A 19,376-nucleotide genomic window follows, 5' to 3' on the forward strand; every position below is an offset into this window, starting at 1 on the left:
TTGCTGTTTTGTGGGGCTTCTTTCATGTTCTCATTATGATATTTAATATTTTGATGGAAGGAGGTGACACTGAATCAAACTCAAGTTTGATGCATCTCTGACGGTGTGTGGTGACAGTGACAGTGGCAGCTGTTGCTGCTGTGCTTGGTAAAAACACAGTGTGTGAAGAACCTTCAGGCCTGAAGAACTGAATGTAGACATTGCATGGCAAGGGGATGTTCATCCTCACAGTCCACTTTGCACAAAAATTGTTCATTTGGACGTATTCACTGTCATCCAGTTTCATTTGAAGTCCAGGTTAATTCAGCTCTCTTTGAAGATGGCCTTGAGATGCAGCTTTTGACCACAGCTTCAATTTTACTACAGGCGAGGCAACCCAATTTCAAGTAGCGGGGAGAGAGGAAAGCCAGAAACTCAAATGCTGGTTTCTTGAATTTATTTTTCTGTTCCAGCTAGACATCACCTGCATTTCTTACTAAAGCTGCCTCAGTTACTGCTTCCCTTTGGGCAGTAAGGGGAGATGTAAAGCAAACACTGAGCCAAGGTCGAGGAAAGACAGAGAAGCTGGAGGAGGCAAGGGGGACAGTCAGGATGGCTGTGTTTCCTGCTGCTGACTATCTAACAGGAAAGTATACCAGCCAAAAAATCCCCTCCATTTAAAAATGCCCCTCCATTTAAAAATGGAAGTTTACCACATGTTCTGTTTCACACTTGCCTGTTCTAATTGTAACTGAGCCAAAATGAAAGCACAGGCCTGGAGTGCTAGAAAATTTAGGATATTTGCCAAGTTAGCAGCCCTATGTGCTTGTGGCCATTTTAAAGTCTAAAGAAAAAGCAAAGCAGTTAAAAAGCAGGTGAGTGAAAATCAGCTGCTTTTCCCAGAGAGGTGTCTGCTTCTGGCTGGGTTAGTTGAGAACTCAATTTTGCTTTTAGCACTCATAGTTGGCACTGCTCAGATTCAGCCAACACTTCCAAAGTTGGTATTTCTGTGAGCTATATAGAAGGCATCTTAAACAAAACTGTGTTCTTTTGGGTTTTAATTTGTAACAAGGTTTTATTCCCTGTAACATAGGTGCTCTTTTTTTCACAGTAAGTGTAAATAAAAATGTGTTTATTAGATGACTAATGCCAAATTCAGTTTCTAATTCTGATCATAAGGACCACTCATCACAAGCTGTTGGTCATCTGAATCCTATAAAATAGAATAAAAAGAAAATCAGACTTGAACACCGCATTAAGAAACAAAAGTAACATTTTGGCAAATTTGTCCATACAGATGGCAGAGTTGGCACCTGACATTTCTTACCAAACAAGTCCTTTTACTGAATGCAAATCTGCATGTACATGAGGGTGCAATCCTTCCTTCCCTGAATTCCCAGCCCCCTCCCTGCTGGGTTTCAGATTCTTTGGAGTGCTAGCGTGGCTCTCAGCTGCGTTTGTAGCAAGGAGACACGAAGACCAAATTAGAAGGCTTTTTAAGTTTTTATGGCTGTGTCACTGTCATCCAGTGTTATTTGAAGTCCAGTTTAATTCAGCTGTCTTTGAAGATGACCTTGAAATGCAGCTTTTGACTACAGCTTCAATTTTACTACAGGTGAGGCAACCCAATTTCAAGTATGGGGGAGATAGGAAAGCCAGAAACTCAAATGCTGGTTTCTTGAATTTATTTTTCTGTTCCAACTAGACATTGCGCTTTCATAAAGTCATTCCCTCTTACCATTATATTAGTAGTGTCTCAATCTCAAATCAAAATGAATACTTACTGAGAAAAGATCGTAAGTGGGTTCTGGTGAAGTCAGTGTTGAAGAACTTTCATATGAGGGGTTGGTGATATTTGAGGGCTGTGGCTTGTCCAGTGGCGTTGTGTCAGTGTCATCTTTGGACTACATAAAAGCAAACAAACTTGCTTAAATTTCATCCTCTTCCCCCAGTGCATTAAGTGGGGCACTTCAGCCTCTCTACCAGCTGGTGCACTGTTGTGATTCAACTGGCTTTATTGTCTAAATCTGTCTCTGGGCATGAACTGTGGTTTTGGTTGTTGTTTTATTTCAGGTCACTTAACACTGGTGCCTCTTTTCCTCTCCCTTCTTATTTTTAAGCCTCAGCAAAAAATGGGAGAGGAAGTGTGGCCCTGAAATGGTGCTTGGGGTAAAAAGTACTTGGTTAGTCCTGAGGGCTCTCTTTGAAACTATTTAAAAATCTAAGTGTTTCCTCTGGCTCTTGGCTACTGGGTTTTGTTTCTACAAGATGATTCACGTTACCTGCAGGGGCTAGAACAGGAAGGGACTTCTGTTCGCTTCTAGGTAGACTTTCTTTCAGGTATGTTCTTGTATGTTTTGTAACATTTTTTTCCTCATCCCTCATCTCTGTAGCTTAGTTGTTGCTGACTGGTTTTGCATCTATCTGTTGCTATCAAAATTAGTTAAGAGAAATCAAGCATGAAAGTGCATCAATATAAAAACCTGCACATTTCAATCCTACAGGCATTTCAGTTTGTTTGTCTGTTGGATCTGGCCTTTTTCCTATGAAATGTTTCAACCTCCTTTCAACAACAAAATTGATAGTAATGGAGGAGGAGAGCAGGTGTCCTTTCAGTGGTTGTAATTCCTCACTTCCCTAAGGGTGAGTTTCTGGGGAGGCAAGGGCTTCTGCGCTGCCGTGGTGCAGTTAAATCAGCTTTGGGCCAGTCCTCGGTGTTGGAAGTGTCTGTGTGAGCAGACATTTGGGTGGAGGGGTCTGGGGCAAATGTGAACTCATGTCCAAGGCAAGCCTGTGAGCCTTCCCAACTTTCTCTGTGTCTGAGTCTGAACAGCTCAAGTGTGAAGTGACCAGGAATGTTTCTAGCTTAACCAAATGTATGGAAAACCTGAAAGTTAGGAATTTGAGAAGTGCAGTTGTCCCTCCCCTCCCCAGCTTTGTGTTCCCACCTGGCACCTACCTTGAAGTGCTGGAAGCTGATGTTTTTCTTCCTGAACCTGAGGTAAGAATATCCAATCAGAGCCACAATTCCAGTAACTAGACAGATGCCAAAGAATATTCCTGTCCCAGTACTGGCATGGAGAGGAGCCTGGAAGCAAAGGAGGAGGATGGGTGAGCTATGGACGGGCACTGGTCAGCCTAGAGCACCCAAGCACATGCAGTGTCCCTTTGAGATATGCTCTGGTCCTTGTGCTTGGGTTTTGTGGTTGGTGTTCCCTAGAGACATTGAATGTGGCCTTTTGATAGAATCACAGAAAAGTTAATGTGGAAATGGATGATGGAATCCAACTGTTTCTCCCAGCACAGCCAAGCCCATAATTAAACCTTGTGGACCAAGGAGACAGCTGGGTAACTGGGAGAATTTGCAGGAATTCATGCAGGCAAAAGATATCTATTTTCAGAAGATTGTTTTGGATAGGAATGAATGCCAAGGCAAGAGTAAACAAGGTGCCTTAAAAGCTTGAAAGTGGAAGAACTAAAATGGAGCTTGTAAAAATCTCTGTTACGTACATGAGCTCCATTATTTTATATACAGAAAACAAATTTATAACTGTGGGAAGAAATTGTTCAGACAAATTTTTGTTATCACTGGTACCTTGTTTTCAACTTCTAATTCACTTTGAAATTAACCTTTTAAGATGAAAGCTGCCTCTGTGTCAGGGAAACTGGGAATATCCTGATGTCAGCAATGAGTTTAGGGTAACATAAGACAGTTACCTCTCACCACCCCAAAAACCTGAATCACTATGCACTTACAGGTTCTGATGGAGCCTTTAAAGGCTCTGAAATGATGTGGATAATCCCATTGGAAGCAATTATATCCCACTCAACAATAGCACTTCTGTCCACATATCGGATCTTGCTCTGCCAGGAAAAGAAGCAATGAGAGCTGAGCTTTGACCCTTCTCTCTTTGGTACTGAAATTGACATTAAGATGGCTTCCCCACCTCAGTTGCTGGGTGCTCAGTTCACCAGAGAGAAACAACACGTGGGAAAAAACATGGAAAGTTACTCTGCTGCCTCCCTGGACATCAGCCTGGGATGGCCCCTGGCTGGTCATGGTTCTCCTGTGCATGGAGCAGCCATCATCATTGCCTGCATGTTGCTTTGTCCCCTTTTTTTTTTTTTTCTTTCTTTCTTTCTAACTTTTGGGATCTTTGTGAAGTTGCAAAGCTCTAGAAGTGCTAGAAGTGCCTAGAAGTGCAGTCATTCCTGAGTGCCAGGCAGCCACTTTCACTGCAGAGGATTCCACTTGCCACTCAAGTTTGCTGGCTGGAGTTTGCTTGCTGTGAGCAAGGCTCTGTTGGCATCTCCTGCCTCTCCCAGAAAGTTACCAGGAAACTTTACAAATGCCAACATCTTTTTTTAATGATAAGCTGCTGCTTTCATCTCTTTACCTATCACACAGCCATCGCCCATAATCCCACCAAGCTGAGAGTAGAGCAAAATGAAGCCCATATCCCCATTTTCCCTTAGTGAAAGCCACTTCAACAGCTTCCTTTGAGTTTTTTGGGTGAGAGATGTCCATTTGCAAGCTGGTAACTTTGCAGTTTGGCAGCTGCTATCCTGCAGTCTATGGACAGGAAGGAGCCTTCTGAACTCAGTCCCATTCCTGCCCACTCTAACCTTATCAAAATGCCCTCCAGATCAGTGTGGCACCTGATTACAGGGTATAGCATAAGAAGAGGAAAAGCATGAAAATGGGAAATTTATTACAGAGGTACCTGGTCAGCTGTGGAGACTTGATGTTCCTGGCCCCCTGTGCTTGTAATGAGGAGTTTTTTCCCTAGACGAGTGAGAAGGGTGGTTCCATTGGTCAAGTCCTCATAAAACATTATATTGGCATTAGATAAATGATACTCAATGTCTCTCCCAGAAAGGGTCTGCAAATGAAGGTAAAATACAAGGAGTGTTAATGGGTCTCATTAATCCTTTGGATTTACTAGTAAGCTATGTGCCTGTGACCCTTTTCCCCCTCTGCTATTAATGCTGCAGCAAGTGTAGCAGCATTAGAGATTATTGGGAAATCTGCATGGGAACAGTGGGACATTCTGTCCCTGCTGGCCTTGGGTGGCAGGACCTTAATTCCAGCAGGACAAAGGATTTTACTCCTCTGTAGGATGACCTGAAGTGATGAGACTCAGAGATACTCCAAACAGCTTGAAGATGTGAACCAATTAATAAACCCCTATGAATTGTTTGAAACAGTGCTTGATTGAAGGAAAGAATGAAATAATAAAAAGGGGAAAGCATAGAATGAAGTTAGGAATGGATGTCTTTAATGTATTTGTATAAAATACCAAAGGTGCATGCTGCTTTCTTCAAATAACTGTGCTCATGCTAATGAGCCAGAACAGACTTCATCTCAGGCAGACTCCTTCATACTAGGGTAACTAAAATCCCTGATGGAAAAGTCTCTGTAGTGACTTAAACACTCAATAACCTTGCACCCCTAACCATGGAAGGCAAATGGAAACAATGAATTCATGCCTTTTGTGAGCACAGTTTAAATTCTTTAGGGTTGAGCACAAGTCACATCATACTAAGATTATTTTTCTAAGCTTAAATTTCAATGGGATGCAGAAAGCCATAATAGCTGTTTAAGAAGTGTTATTAGAACAAGGAAGGAAAAAAGGAGAAAAACCCTGACCTCATTTTCCTTTAACCCACTGTCGTTGGGAGCAAAGAGAGTGGCCTGCACTGACAGGTCTGTGAGGTACTGCAGGAACTCTCTCCCCTTTCTGGAGGTGTTGGAGTAAGCCATGATGTCCTAAGCAGAAAGAAAATCCAGCTTTACTAGAGAGCAATCGTGCACTCCTGTGTGGAGAGCAGAAAGATGACGCTGTACAAATGACAACAAAGGAACTCTGTTATTAGCCATGAAGCAGCTCTGGAGTGACATTCCAAAGGAAGTTTGTATCCAAAATCCAGCTCCATCTGCTAATTTAATGACTACATATTAAACTGATTTGCAGACTTTGGGCCTCTATTGTCTTTCAGGCTGCTGATACATATACTGCCCTTCTGAGTAGTGACAAGAAAAGAGCTCTTAACATTTTGTCTCTTCCCAGTAGCAGTTCAATGGAATTCCAAAGCACAGGGCCTCTTGTGATGCTCAAAAAGCTGTACAGAGGGTCTCCTTTAAGCTAAAGCTGCACCAGGCTTTTAATTCCAACTGAATTGTAGAACCCAGAAACCTCTTTGGAGCAAGTAATTAAAAAAGTAGTAACTAAGTTCTGGTTTGGATTTAGACCAGATAGGTGCAGATTTACACCACTCTGCCTTGGTGGGTGTGGGATTCACATTCTCTGAACCAGAGAGAAGCAGAGAAGAGAATGATCAAAACAATTCTTATCTCATTTGCTGCTGCTGTTGTTTTGTGAACAAGTGGAATGTGTTGGAAGATTATTTACCTGAAGGAATCTGGTAATTGGATTTTGGTGTGAGTGTTTTGTTTTCTTGACCAATCTCTGCAAGCTGTGTTCTGATGGTTGGTCAGGAGACAGTCACAAGATTTTGTTCAGTTGAGCTCTTGTTCAGTTTCAATTTAGATGTAGTGTAATATAGTATAGAATAATATAGTATAATAAAGTAATTAATTAGCCTTCTGAATCAATGGAGTCAGATGCATCATTCTCCCCAGAAAATGGGGTTGCCTGATTTATTATAGCTGGGCTAGCAAAGTAAACCCTGGATACAGCACTCAGGGCCTGCTTTGCTCCACTCCCACCCCAGCCTTTGTTCCTACCGAGAGGAAGTTTGTCAGCGTTGGGAAGGACATCAGCACTTGCAGCAAGTTCCCACTACAGGAGATGCCATCCCCCACATAGCCTGGCTTGCAGGTGCAGTTCACCTCTGAAAGGAACAAACAGAGAGAGCTGTATGGGCAAACATCCTTTCCAAGAAAGCTTTAGGCTGCCCTGTGCCTGACAAACTACTTGTAAGCAGCAGGTTAGGTTTTTTTGAAGTTAAAAAAGAGGCAGAGTCTCTTGCAGGGTTATCTACCAGCCCATGGCTGATGGAAGGAACCAAAATCTGGGCTGCTGCTCTCATTTTCACAGAGGGATGATGCAAAGGCCCCTCTTACCTTTCTCCCTGTAGCAGAAAACATCCCAGGCTTCGCTCAGGTTGACTCTTCTCCCGTAGTCCACGATGCCGACGTATCCGGAGCCGCAGTTTGGGGAGGAGAAGGCGGTGGGGTAGCCCACCCTCCCGCCATCCAGCCAGCCAGCAGAGCACAGGTGGTACCTCGCCTGCAGTCAGCACAGCCACAAGGGAAAACTCAGGGGAAAAGCCGGGTGGTGGGGCTGGGGAACTGCACATGGAATGAACAGAGCCCCCGGGGCACTCAGGCAGCACCTGCCCTGCCAGCGCTGGTCCAGCCTCACGTTCTGCTAAAGGTGCCTCTAAACACTGAGTGTCTTCCTTCCTTCCAGAGTTGGAAGAAGCCAGAGACTGTCAGTCTGACCCACTCTTCTAAAACAAGTTTTGCAAACCCAAGTTGGCATGCTCATCACACTGACATCAGCCATGTGCTGTCTATAACGTGCTCAAAGGAGGCAATATAGAAATAGGTCTGTTAACAGCATTTGAGAAAAAGATTCCTGGAGATTTACTTTAAAGAAATAAATTAAGCATAACTCTGAAGTGCACATTTCTTTAAGAAGTGTTAATAATTAAAATCCCCTTGAAAATACTCTGAAAGTCTGGCTACCTCTCACCCCAGCATCACTAGAAACAAGAACTTGGCAAATTATTCCAGCGCTGTGCGAGCATGCATGAAACCAATAAAAAGTCTGAAAATTACTCCCAGCCAAACATACCCTGGGGCGTGGGCAAAGGAAAGGAGGGGAAATTAAGCTTATTAGCACAGAGCAGCCCCCTTGCTCCTGCCTCTCCATTTACTCTGTGTCTCAGTCCTGTTTGGGGATGTCCTCCCTGGGAGAGGCCTCCTCACCTTCTGTGCATACAGCAGCTGCTCGTAGGTGGCCATGGTGGCCGACTCATTGGCACAGGCCTCCCTGGCCTGCTCGTAGGTCATTCTGTACTGCCCCACGGGGGACCTCAGGTGGAACACCCCCACCGTGGTGTCTGCAAAGAGAGACAAGGACCAGCTCCTCCTGAAGGGCCTTCCATGGTGCGTGCACAGCTGTGCCATACAAACACCCCTGGATTTTGTGAATTGTCATTAGAGCAGATTGATTCCTCAGGGGTAGCGTTGCTACCTGGACTGCCCGCACACAGGGCTTCGTGATAAATTCATGTTCACATGTAATTGTTATCAAACATAACTTTTATAACCATTTATTGCTGACTGGGAGCTACGTACAAATTACAAACAGGATGGGACTGCTAGGAACGCACTTTGAGCTGTTTTATTTTCCAGCATTACTCTCATTACATGGTTATGACAATGGGAAGATGCCATCAGCTCACATCCCAGGCAGCAGACCAAGAACTTAATGTTACAACTCACTTTATAAGTTTTTTGACTAATCACACAAAGCAAAAAGCACATTGACAGTAGTTCTATCCAAGCACTATAAGCACATGTACCTTTGGTTAAAACAATGCCTGCTTATTTCAAATACAATACCTGCTTGTAAGCCTTAGAACACAATGCACAGAGCTCCATTATTAAGCTCAGAACTTCCTAATATCTTGCTAGATATACTTTTCTGCAGCTTAGGGAGTTATTCTAGACAAGCATTAATACACAGACCATTGTTCTATTTGTCCTTACTTTTCTACTTCTTACATAATTTTTCTGCTGACCAATCTTATGGCTACTGCTTAGCTCTAATCACAGTTCTGCTGTCTCTGAGGCCTGCCTTTTGCAGCTTTCCCAAAACCCTCATTTTTAAGGGGGATTTTAAGGATTCCCACAATGTTCCAGCTGCAATCTCATTGTTTCATGGGGACATTAAGTAGAGGTCTGAGTGAGCTTGCAGCTCCTGGTCACTGGCCTCAGGGCACAAGGCTGGTGGTGCGCAGGGGGAATCCTCCTTGTCACAGACATATTTTCTGAAAAATACATTTGCTAGGATTTTTTTTCCTGAGAGGCCTCAGAAATGAAATGTAAACAATAATTATCCGCTGCTGTGGAATGTGGCAGGTGCATCTTTGATTGTGGTTGTTTTTACTTGATGAGCAATCACAGCTCCAGCTGTGTCAGGACTCTGGTCAGTCACATAAAATAATAAATCAGCCTTCTGAAGCATGGAGTCGAGATTCTCGCACCTTCCCTCATCCTGGGGACCCACAAGCACCCCCACAGCTGCTCACCTTGGAAGTGCAGGTCAGCACAGGCAGCGTCAGGATGGCACTGCCCGTTGTCCTGCAGGCAGCGGTCCAGGGGCAGCTGCATCACGGAGCAGTTCAGCCCATCACCAATGAAACTGGTCTTGCACTCACACCTACGTCTGCCCTGCTCAGGGAGAGAAGGGAAAAGGCCAAGACAAGCATTTATTTAACTGACGTGACTCTGGTGTTTCAGGCAGCATTCTTGTAGGGGCATACAGTATGGGTAAATGAAGGTGGTATAGAATGTAATCTTACTCCCTAAAGAGTTGCAGCTGGGTTAATTACTAAAGATTAGGAGCAGGCCTGATGTTAACAGGCCACACCTGTAGCCAATTAGAAAAGAATGTTATAAAAGAGTGGATTGGTGGGAACTGGAGTCAGTTGGCTGCTGTGAGGACAAGGAAGAGTCAGTGCTAAGAGGAGCTGCCTACAGAAAACACCAAGGAGGTGTGAAACTCTGGCAATGTGGAACCCTTGCAACATAATGTAATAGACCTTTTACAATATAATGACAACACATTCTGAATTGCTGGGGAAATTTCACTTTCAATTGATTTAAGCAGGAATGGACAAACAGAAGAGTTGCTACAAACAAGTGTGCCAAATATTTACACGCGTGTACTTGGGTGCTTTGTTGAATTAACAGCAAAGCATAATTTCATCCACAAAGTTAACAACATGCACTGGAGGGTTACATGTCATGTAATTCACAAAAACGGATGGCAAACATATCAAAATTATGTTTAAATGACTGGGCATGGAATTTAACAGCCCACTGCTAGTAATAAATGAGAGCTGTTATTGGTGACATCCAGGGACTGTGATGGTTGGCAGCTGGAATGGATTCTCAGCAAGACTTTTCTAGATCAGTCTAGATCAGGAAGGCAGCTCAGGCAAGGCACCAAAACAGAATGGAGAAGTGATCCTGCAACCACCAGCATCAAGTCACCTGCACAGGTTTTCCCTAACCACACTGGCTATCTGGATCGTGTAATGTTTATAAGGTGGCTGCAGAGCTTTTCAAGTCGAGTTCAAGCAATCACCAAGTGATACTATTCCCCCAGCTGTCCCTTTGTTTGGCTTCCAAAATGTATTTAATTTTAATCCAAGAAATTTGTGTTGCAAATAAGGATAGACAGTTAGGGAGTGTTGAGATTGGGACAGAAAGACTAGGTATGCAAAACATCCCAGCTTCTGTTATTACCCCATTCCCCAGAGCAAAGATGTTAAAATGTTTCTCAGCCTTCAGCTGAGGCATATCACCATGATATTTTCTGAAAAATCCTCTTTGCCCAGGATTTTCTCCTGGGAAGCTGAGAATTATCTGATTGCTTGCGAATGTGGTCTGGAGATAGTTTACTGACAGGTGCATCTTTGTTTGGTTCCATGTGAATAGTTTTTAATTAATGACCAATCACCATCAGCTGTGTTGGACTCTGAGGAGTCCGTCACGAGCTTTCATTATCATTCTTGTTAAGCCTTCTGATGTATCCTTTCTCTTTCTTTAGTATAGTTTTAGTATAGCATTATTTTGATATAATAAAATATCATGAAATAATAAATCAGCCTTATGAGAACATGGAATCAAATTCTTATGTCTCACCTCATCCTGGGGACCTCACAATACCAGAGAGGCATACAAACTGATGTGGAAAGTAGGCTGGAGCTAAGGAAAGGTTGTTTTGGAAAAAAGATTTAGAGAGGTACAGGGTGTGATCCAGCCAGAGGAGACTTCTGCTGGCACCAGGGAGAAACTCCTCAGACCTCCCTGCTGGGGACAGAAATCATTCAACTTACAGGTCCTGTGACAATGCAGATGGCGTGCTCGTGGCAGCCTCCATTGAAGCCATCAGCACAAGGGTTTATTGGAAGGCAGGTGAAGCCATCTCCCTTGTAGCCCTTCTGGCAGCTACAGAAGACTTTCACCCCATGCTGCGTGCATTCAGCTGCCTTGTGGCACCCACCATTGTTCTGTTTGCAGAGTTCTGCAGCTGCAGGGAAAAAAAAAAAACAAATTAGTAAAGTCTGCTTTTAAAGAGGATGTTCTTCATAAAGACAAATCATCACTTGTAGGGGGATACAGTATTGGTAAATGAAGGTGGCAAAGAATGTAATCTTATCCCCTAAAGAGTTGCAGCTGGGTTAATTACTAAAGATTAGGAGCAGGCCTGATGTTAACAGGCCACACCTGTAGCCAATAAGAAAAGAGTGTTATAAAAGAGTGGATTGGTGGGAAGTGGAGTCAGTTGGCTGCTGTGAGGACAAGGAAGAGTCAGTGCTAAGAGGAGCTGCCTACAAGAAACATCAAGGAGGTATGAAATTCTGGCCGTATGGAACCCTTGCAATGTAATGACAATAGAACTCTTGCACTATAATGACAACAATCACTAGTCCTTTCACACTAAAAATACTAGAATACTTGTTGGGGGAAAAAAACTGTTTCTATTTTCTGAGGCATTACTGAATTTTTGTGAGTCTATCCCTTAGGGCTCTGACAGCCTTGTCAGGCGATCTTGACTCAGGAGACATGGCACCAACCTTCAGATTTCTGGCCAGGTTGACTTTGGAAGATGCAAGACACCTGTTTGACAAAGAAGAACTGTTTCTGTAGCAGTACTACCAGGGAACTGCCTTGCCTATGGGCATAAAAAAATCATAGGATCATTTTTGTTGGAAAAGCCTTTTGATATCTTTGTGTCACACTGTAAGTCCTCTGAGGGAAACCCTGCTGCCTTCAAAACCTGACTGAAGTGCACTTGCTGCCCATACTCCTGCTTGGTAAAGTCTGGAGAAGTCTGATTTAGAAAAACCTGAACTCCCTATATCCTGAATTTGTTTCACCCACTGCAAAGTGGAAGTTTTCAGGGTGGGCAGTAACTGCATTGCTGTGTGTGTGCAAGAGGGAAGGACCTGCCCTGTGGCCCTGGCTGGGGTGGGAGCTCACCTGTGCACGTGATCCCATCCCCGTCGTACAAGGGCTTGCACTGGCACGTGTTGTTCTCTGTGCAGATGGCGTTGGCCGAGCAGCTCGGGGAGCACACTGGTGGCAGAGCTGCAGGGAAGGCAGGACAGCTGGAATCAAACAGCTCTGGCAACACAATGCCCTCGTTTCATGCAGGAGGAGAACCCTTAGCACCAGTCTGGCTAAGAGGAAAACTTGTAAGAGTTTTATTTTTTCACTGCCACAGCCCAAAGCCTCTCCACAGGGGAGGCAGGAACTCGTATTGCCATATCACAAAAGAGGAGACTGTGGGGTGAAGGGAGCAGAGTTCCCAAGTGCTCCTGACATTTTTTAACCCTTTCTGTTTTATCTATGGAAACCTTCTGTTGAACTGCAAGTAGTTTCAACCCCTAGCTCCATGGGCAGACTGGTGAGAGCAGGCAGAGACCTAGCTTGGTTTCACACAGCCGGCCAGTCCATCCTGTTTCACAGAAACATCGTCCTGTGCCCGAGTACCCTTCATCGCACTGCCCGTTGTTCTTGCATTCACAAGCTGGAAAAGAAACACAGAGATCACGTGCAGAGGGGGAAAGCCTTTCTCTAGAGAAACATCATCATGGCGGTTTAGATACAGTATTGCCCAGAAATAATTTAGATGAGTCTACCTTCATGGTATTTAACCATGAAGCCAGTCAAGCAGAGGACCAAACTTTGCAGAGGGGTTGGGCAATTGTCATCCTTGGAGGTTTTCAAGTCCTGAACAACATGAGCTCAGAACTGATCTGTTTTGAGAAGGAGTTGGGCTAGAGACCTTCTGAAGCCCCTTCCAATCTGAGTTAACCTGTGGTCCTGTGATTTTATAATTGGCATTTGTTCAATGTGCCTCTGAAAATGAAAATTAGTATTGACATGCACATTGCTGTGGAGTAGGAAACTGTACAGAGAACTGTGGCAGGAAAGAGTTAACAGCTGAACTGAAGACCCAGACAAATCAGTCCTAATGAACAGCACCTGTTAATTGTGGGGAGGCCAGAGAAAAGCAAGGTGTGGTGAGGGACAGTGCTTGGCTGCTCTGTGGGAGAGGGTCCAGCTGAGTAAGGAAGCCAGCTATGAGGTTAGTAAACTTTTCTGTAAAATGGAGACAAGTTACCTGTAATTTCTTTTTTTTTTTAGAGTTTCAGAAATTTTTGTGACTAAAATCTTTTGGATTCCTTCAGTTCCTTTTATTAGGTGAGGCTTTGCTGCTTCTGCCCTCCAGCCTGAGGTGTAATGGTCTGTTTAATCTATAGGTGATGTTTTTTCCTCTCTAGGCCCTGCAATAACTTATGTGCTGAATCCTTCCTAAAGAATGATTCATGGCTCTCTGTTTTTATAATGTTATGCTGCAGCATCCTTTATGGTCTTATATTTCTTCTTGAAATATTGTTGTTGTTTAGAGAAGAACATTATGGGGATTTGTGGAATTGATTTTTTGCATACCTGTCCTGCTGAAAAGGAGCTTCACTTGCTGGCTTTTTCACTTCATTTGATTAGTTAATTTTTGTCTGACTTAAATCTACATCAAAAGGAAGGGGCTATAAACCTTTTTTCTCTTAAATTTCATAATCTGATTTCAAGGTAATGGCTCATATGTTTTATGCTATGGTGTGCTATAAAATGATGAATTGTAGGTAGTTATAATCCTGAGGATCTGTGTCCAAGCCTGTTGTTTTGCGTATGATCCCCCCATCCTACGTGCCTCAGGAGCAGCACAGGTGCACAGGGTTAGGATGGAAGCATTTATGTTTTAACTTCTTATCTGAAAGGCTTTATGTCAGGAAAACATTTAAGTTTAAAGGGAGATATTGATCCTGCTCCCACCTAGTTTACATTTGAAGTGAGAGAGAGGTGGATTTTGTGAGCAGTTGCTTGGCTGTCCCTCTTCATGAACAGCCCTCACCTTGGCTACCTTTTTCCAAGTAGCGCATGGCCTCCTGCATTCCTTCAGGAGCCATGTTACTAAAATCCTCTCTTAAGCTTTATGGGGATGGAGGAGGAAGCTGTGCTGTAGCTAAAACCACTTGTTGCTGGAGGCCCTGCTTCTGTTCTATTACTGATACACTGTGTAAGAGTAGGAGGTCTTGTGCAGACACAGCCCTGCGTGCCCTCATCTCCTCCTCCCTTCTGAGACCTTGTGCCATGCCCTGGTGTGAGGAGGCACTTGGGAAAAATACTGATGTTTAGAGGGCAGCTTTCCTTGGCTTACTCAGGAACTCCTTGCTGACAGAGCAGTTTAGTTTGCCTGTGGGAAGGGAGCTCAGACGTACGCCTGCAGGTGAAGCCGTATCTGCCGGGCAGGCACAGCTCGCACGCGGTCCCGTTGAAGCCTCTGCTGCAGCGGCACTCTCCGGTCCCCGTGTAGCCGTCATCACAGGAGCCATGGCCATTGCATGGCGTCTCTGGGCCCCCTGGGCAAGCTGAAAAAAAAGTGACTCTTTAGCTCAGGTGCACATTTATTCATTTTCACTGTTGGTTCTGTAGCGTTCTGTAAAAATCAAGTGGAGAGTGCCCGCAAATGTGTCTCTCCTGAGGCGTGTAAAAGTGGCTGTGACACTTGGGACTACTGTGAGCCCTGTGCTCTAAACTCCCTGGCACACTTCCACAGCTCCTATCAGAAAGGTGCTGAGGATCTTTCCAGCCCTGACTTGTGGAAGCTGCTATCTGGCTGCTTGCTCGTTCAGACCCATCTGTGAATGGCACTTCCCAAACTGAGCCTTTCTTGAGTGTTTCTGTGGCTCTATATACTCTCAGGCTGACCCCAAAGGCCCCACATGCATGGGATCTGCATTTGTCTCTGTGAAACTGGGACAGAGCAAGCTGGCAGGGCTGTGTGTGACTGGACCTATCTGCCAGCAGAGATCCTGACCTGGATTGTGCCCTGGTATGCCCTGGTGGGAGCCCCAGTACTGCTCCCCTGAAGGGCTGGCAGGTGAAGGAGAACAGTCTGGAAGTGTCTGCTAACAAACTGCTGAGATGGAGCCTCCCAAATGGTCTCCACCTGTTCAGAACTACAACTTCTGAGTTTACTCTGCTGGTGAGTGCACTTGCGTGTGGCTGAGCAGTCATGCACTGGTTCTCAGGTGTGTGCTGGTGTTGCTGTGTGAACCCAAACTTGTGTTCAAAGGATTTTCAGATGGTGACCTGCTCAGCAGGACAGCCTTTACTCTCTGTAGCACTCACCTGCTATCACTATGGAGTTTAAAATTTGCTCTAAATGTGTGAGATAATCTGAATTGAAGAAGCACCTTACACCTTGTGCTCTTCAGCTCTTACAACCAAACTCCCTCATTTTGCAGCTGCTCTCTCCTCATGCCCCTTGTCCCACTTCTCCCAGTTTTGCCTGCTGGGCGCTACACAGCTGCCCTGGGGAAGGGGAGGGCACAGGATGGCCGTGTGGGTGGGAATCCTACCTTGGCAGTCTGGCCCGAAGTAGCCCTTGCAGCACTTGGCTATGTGGATGACCATGGAGCAGTTCCTGCGGCACCCGTCCCTCCGCAGCCCGTAGGACTCGTAGGTGCACCACTGCATCCCTTCCTGTGGGGCATGAATGGCAGCACAGAGAGAGGAGAGGGAGAACACAGCAGAATGAGTGCTGCTGAACGGAGTTTGGTTTTTTCCTCTTTAAATTGTTATTTCTGATGGACATTGAATCAAAATGTGATGTGTGAAGGGGGCGGGTGGGAGACCCCCACCCTCTCTGATTCCTGACATGCTGAGCAGCATTCCTGAGAGTGCAGGGGCTGCTCTAGAGTCACCTGAAGCACTTTTACACTGGGTGGTGTGAGACCAACAAGCATTCCCCACCACCAGCAGCACCCACGTATTTGCCCAGGGACAGCTTTGTCACCTGTTATAGATGGATAATGAGATGATTGGGTCTCGCAATTAAAAGATAACTATTGTGTGAATATTAAGAAAAGCTTTAGTGATGTACAGTTATGTTATTGTAGTTTAGATGCCCTCTGTTCTCCCCACAGTTCCCTTTCCCCCCTGTACTGTTGCCATCAGACAGCCTGGGCTGTCTAGGACAGGTACAAAGAAGCTGCACAGGTGTCCCTGGCATGGGGCAGTGGGGAATGGAAAAGCTTGGTGCTTAGGGGGGCAGCATGGCAACACCTGACCTCCAATCCAGTTACAGAAAGCAGTTTCCACTGATAAATGGCAACGAAGAGCTGGCTGACAGACTTTGGGAGGGACCAGGGCTGGCTGATGCAACCCCAGGGGTATAAAAGACTGAGCATCCATCTTGAACCAGCCACGTGGTGTCCACGAGGGCAGTTCCCAGTGCTGTGAATTTTTCCTTATGTAATCCTTTTGTTGTATTTTTGGTAAGGTTTAATAAACCTTTTTAAATTTTCAAAGTGAGCAGTTGTTTCTCACAGCTTAATAGTGTGGTAGCATGGTCAAAGCTTCTCTTTTTATTTATTCTAAGAAACTTTTTCTAGTTTGCTGTTGTGAAGTATAGAGAAGAGCATGTTAGTCTGCTTACGTGTGAGATTTGAATGTTTTACCTTTGGTTTTGTCCCTGGAGGGCATTTGGAGTTACTGAAACAGCTAGCACAATGCCCCTGGAAAAGGGAAAAAAAAGTATATTAAAATAATGGCTACAAAAGGCTATTTGACTTGGACAAAAAGTCTGTTTTGTGAGAGCAGAAAAGGTAAAGCTTATTGCACTTAAAAAAATAGAAAACGGTGGAGGAGTAAGAGAGGAGAGTGACAACAAAATAGTTGCAATAATTTAGTGCCACAAAAATGCAAGAAAATAGTTTTGATACCTTAATATAAGTTCTGGAAGAGGAAACTGGTCTGAGTTTAAAGAAGGAGGGAAGAGATGATGAATGTTCTTCAAAAAAGTATTGATGTCATCTGTATTAGACCTGATGTCTAATGTAGAGTACAGAAAAATGTTTGCTGCTCAGGAGCTGCTTATGAAATTTGAGGAGATGGTATCTGTTTAATTTCATTTAATGACATCATAAACAAAAGGCAACTTGAGCAGGTGGGATATCCATAATAATTGGTTTTATAATTGAAGTACGTGTTCCAGGAAGCTTTTTTTTCATACTTTCAAATTAAACTGAAGTAAACTTGGTCTTGAAACTGTTTGAAGATGACTTTCAACATTTCCCATTTGTGGGACCCATCAAAGTTAATGGAGGAAACTTCCTCCACGCTAACAGTGCCTGTTCAGGTGTGTTAAAAACAAGAAATGTCAGAGACTGAGACAGAGTAGGCAGTTCTCTATCTTGTGTCCTTCATACCCTGAGCTGCAGGAGTAGCAATGCTGTTCTTTTTTAATAGGGGACTTTGTAAACCTGATCTCTACGGACAAATCTCTAGTGTGAACTTCCACTAATTCAAAAGCACGACAGAAAGATTTGTGCTTGCTCAAGTGTTTGCTTGCAGGTTGTTTCTAAGGTCTTCAGTGCCACCGCTTCTCCTGTGTGCTGCTTTGTGTGGATACAGGATTTATGCTGTGCTGCTGTGAGGCATTGTGCTGCACTCCTGAATCTCTGCCTGCAGCAAGCAGAGGGGCTTTCCTGGCAGGAGTGCCGGAGCTGCAGGGAGTGTTACCCCACTGAAGGTGCACATTGGCGCTTGGCTGTGTGTCTGTCAGGCTGGGGGACCCCGTGGGGCACTGACCGTGATCTCCATGGTGAGGAAGCTGTCGCAGCGGCCCCCCAGGCTGGGCTCTGTCAGCAGGCAGTTGATACCGTAGGCGACGCCGCCGTCGAACTCCAGCTGCCGCTGCACCACCTTGCACTGCCCGTCGTTCAGGAAAAGGGCGCCCTGGGAGAGGGGGACAGGGCAAGTCATGAGCTGCTCCTCCTCCCTGGGGTCCTGCTCTCTGTAGGAATGCTCTCAGGGCAAGGTGGAATGTCAAACTGCCCTGTAAGTAAAACTGATGGCTACAGGGGCTCAAACCCAGTTTTGGGGACTCTCTTCCTATGGGCAGACGTGTGTCCAGCTCTGGAGTTCCCAACACAGGAAGGATGTGGGCCTGTTGGAGCAAGTCCAGAGGAGGGTCATGAAGGTACTCAGAGGGCTGGAGCACCTCTCCTATGAGGGTGGGCTGAGAGAGTTGGGTCTGTTCAGCTGGGAGAAGAGAAGGCTTCAGGGAGACCCTTCCAGTCCCTAAGTGGGGATATGTGAGAATTGGAAAAGGATTTTTAGCAAGGGCGTGTCATGATAAGACAAGAGATAATGGATTTAAACTGAAGTAAGGTGTGTTTAGACTGGATTTTGGGAAGAAATTCTTTACTGTGAGGTTGGTGAGGCACTGGAAGAAGTTGCCCAGAGAGTTGTGGATGCCCCATCCCTGGAAGTGTTCATGGACAGATTGAATGGGACTTTGAGCAACCTGGTCTAGTGTAAGGTGTCACTGTTCATAACGGGGGGGGCGGAACAAAATGATCTTCAAGATTCCTTCCAACCCAAATCATTCTATGATTCTATGATATCTTTTTTTTTCTGTAGAGGACAGAGTATCCCAGTCCTATGTTCACAGGTTTATCTTATGTGTCTTTAGACTTAGATGCTTGCCAGGTATGATCTGATACATTTGCAGAGAAAAATGTGACATTGTTCTGGTTTATCAGGCTATGTGTTCCTGCAGCCTTAGCTTGGAAGTGCTTACACACCAGAGTTTCCATGCAGATGCTGCATTCATGGGGTTCAAAACCAGGCTGATCTTGGTGGTTTTGCACTAAGAAAACTTCTACTATTGTAGAAGTTAAAGTGTGCTGGTATTTCAGTTTCAAGATGACTGAGAGCTGTTTTGAACAAACAGCATCTTACAACAGAGCAAATGGCAGCTCCAAAAAGCCCTGCAAACCATACAGTATGCTGAATCTATTCGTGTGGCTCTTGGCATGTAGGGGTGATGACCAAGGAAGTTTTGGTGCCACTGACCCTCCCTGGGAGCTGTACAAAGGCAGAGTTTGGTCTGCAGGAGCAGATCCTGCAGCAGGAGTGAGGAATAAACGCGCCAGCAGAGCAAGCACTTACAATTTCCCCGTTATCCCCACAGCTCACGGTGAGGTTGGAGCCCTGCAGGGTCTTCAGTGGGGTGGAGCTGGGGAGCTGGTAGGCCAATACCTGGGAAGGAAAAGGG

At 45.0% G+C, this 19,376-nt stretch overlaps 1 protein-coding gene across 1 annotated transcript in view; it reads right to left on the reverse strand.

Moving 5' to 3' along the window:
• Window positions 1-1,070: 1,070 nt before the first annotated feature.
• The window catches only part of STAB2 (stabilin 2), an 81,147-nt gene continuing 62,841 nt past the window's right edge, over window positions 1,071-19,376 (reverse strand). Inside the window, exons 50-67 of the mRNA XM_030959924.1 lie at window positions 19,271-19,360; window positions 17,906-18,052; window positions 16,774-16,830; window positions 15,673-15,796; window positions 14,530-14,679; window positions 12,672-12,776; window positions 12,227-12,334; window positions 11,080-11,273; window positions 9,265-9,406; window positions 7,937-8,070; window positions 7,067-7,232; window positions 6,728-6,834; window positions 5,630-5,749; window positions 4,704-4,862; window positions 3,736-3,843; window positions 2,939-3,067; window positions 1,764-1,883; window positions 1,071-1,192 (exon numbers count right to left, since the gene is read on the reverse strand). Of these exons, the coding sequence (XP_030815784.1) occupies window positions 1,142-1,192; window positions 1,764-1,883; window positions 2,939-3,067; window positions 3,736-3,843; window positions 4,704-4,862; window positions 5,630-5,749; window positions 6,728-6,834; window positions 7,067-7,232; window positions 7,937-8,070; window positions 9,265-9,406; window positions 11,080-11,273; window positions 12,227-12,334; window positions 12,672-12,776; window positions 14,530-14,679; window positions 15,673-15,796; window positions 16,774-16,830; window positions 17,906-18,052; window positions 19,271-19,360 (2,211 nt within the window). The 3' untranslated portion in view covers window positions 1,071-1,141. The remainder of the gene's footprint in view (window positions 1,193-1,763; window positions 1,884-2,938; window positions 3,068-3,735; window positions 3,844-4,703; window positions 4,863-5,629; window positions 5,750-6,727; window positions 6,835-7,066; window positions 7,233-7,936; window positions 8,071-9,264; window positions 9,407-11,079; window positions 11,274-12,226; window positions 12,335-12,671; window positions 12,777-14,529; window positions 14,680-15,672; window positions 15,797-16,773; window positions 16,831-17,905; window positions 18,053-19,270; window positions 19,361-19,376) is intronic.

This window comes from Camarhynchus parvulus, chromosome 1A, assembly GCF_901933205.1.
Source record: "Camarhynchus parvulus chromosome 1A, STF_HiC, whole genome shotgun sequence".
Lineage (NCBI taxonomy): Eukaryota > Metazoa > Chordata > Aves > Passeriformes > Thraupidae > Camarhynchus > Camarhynchus parvulus.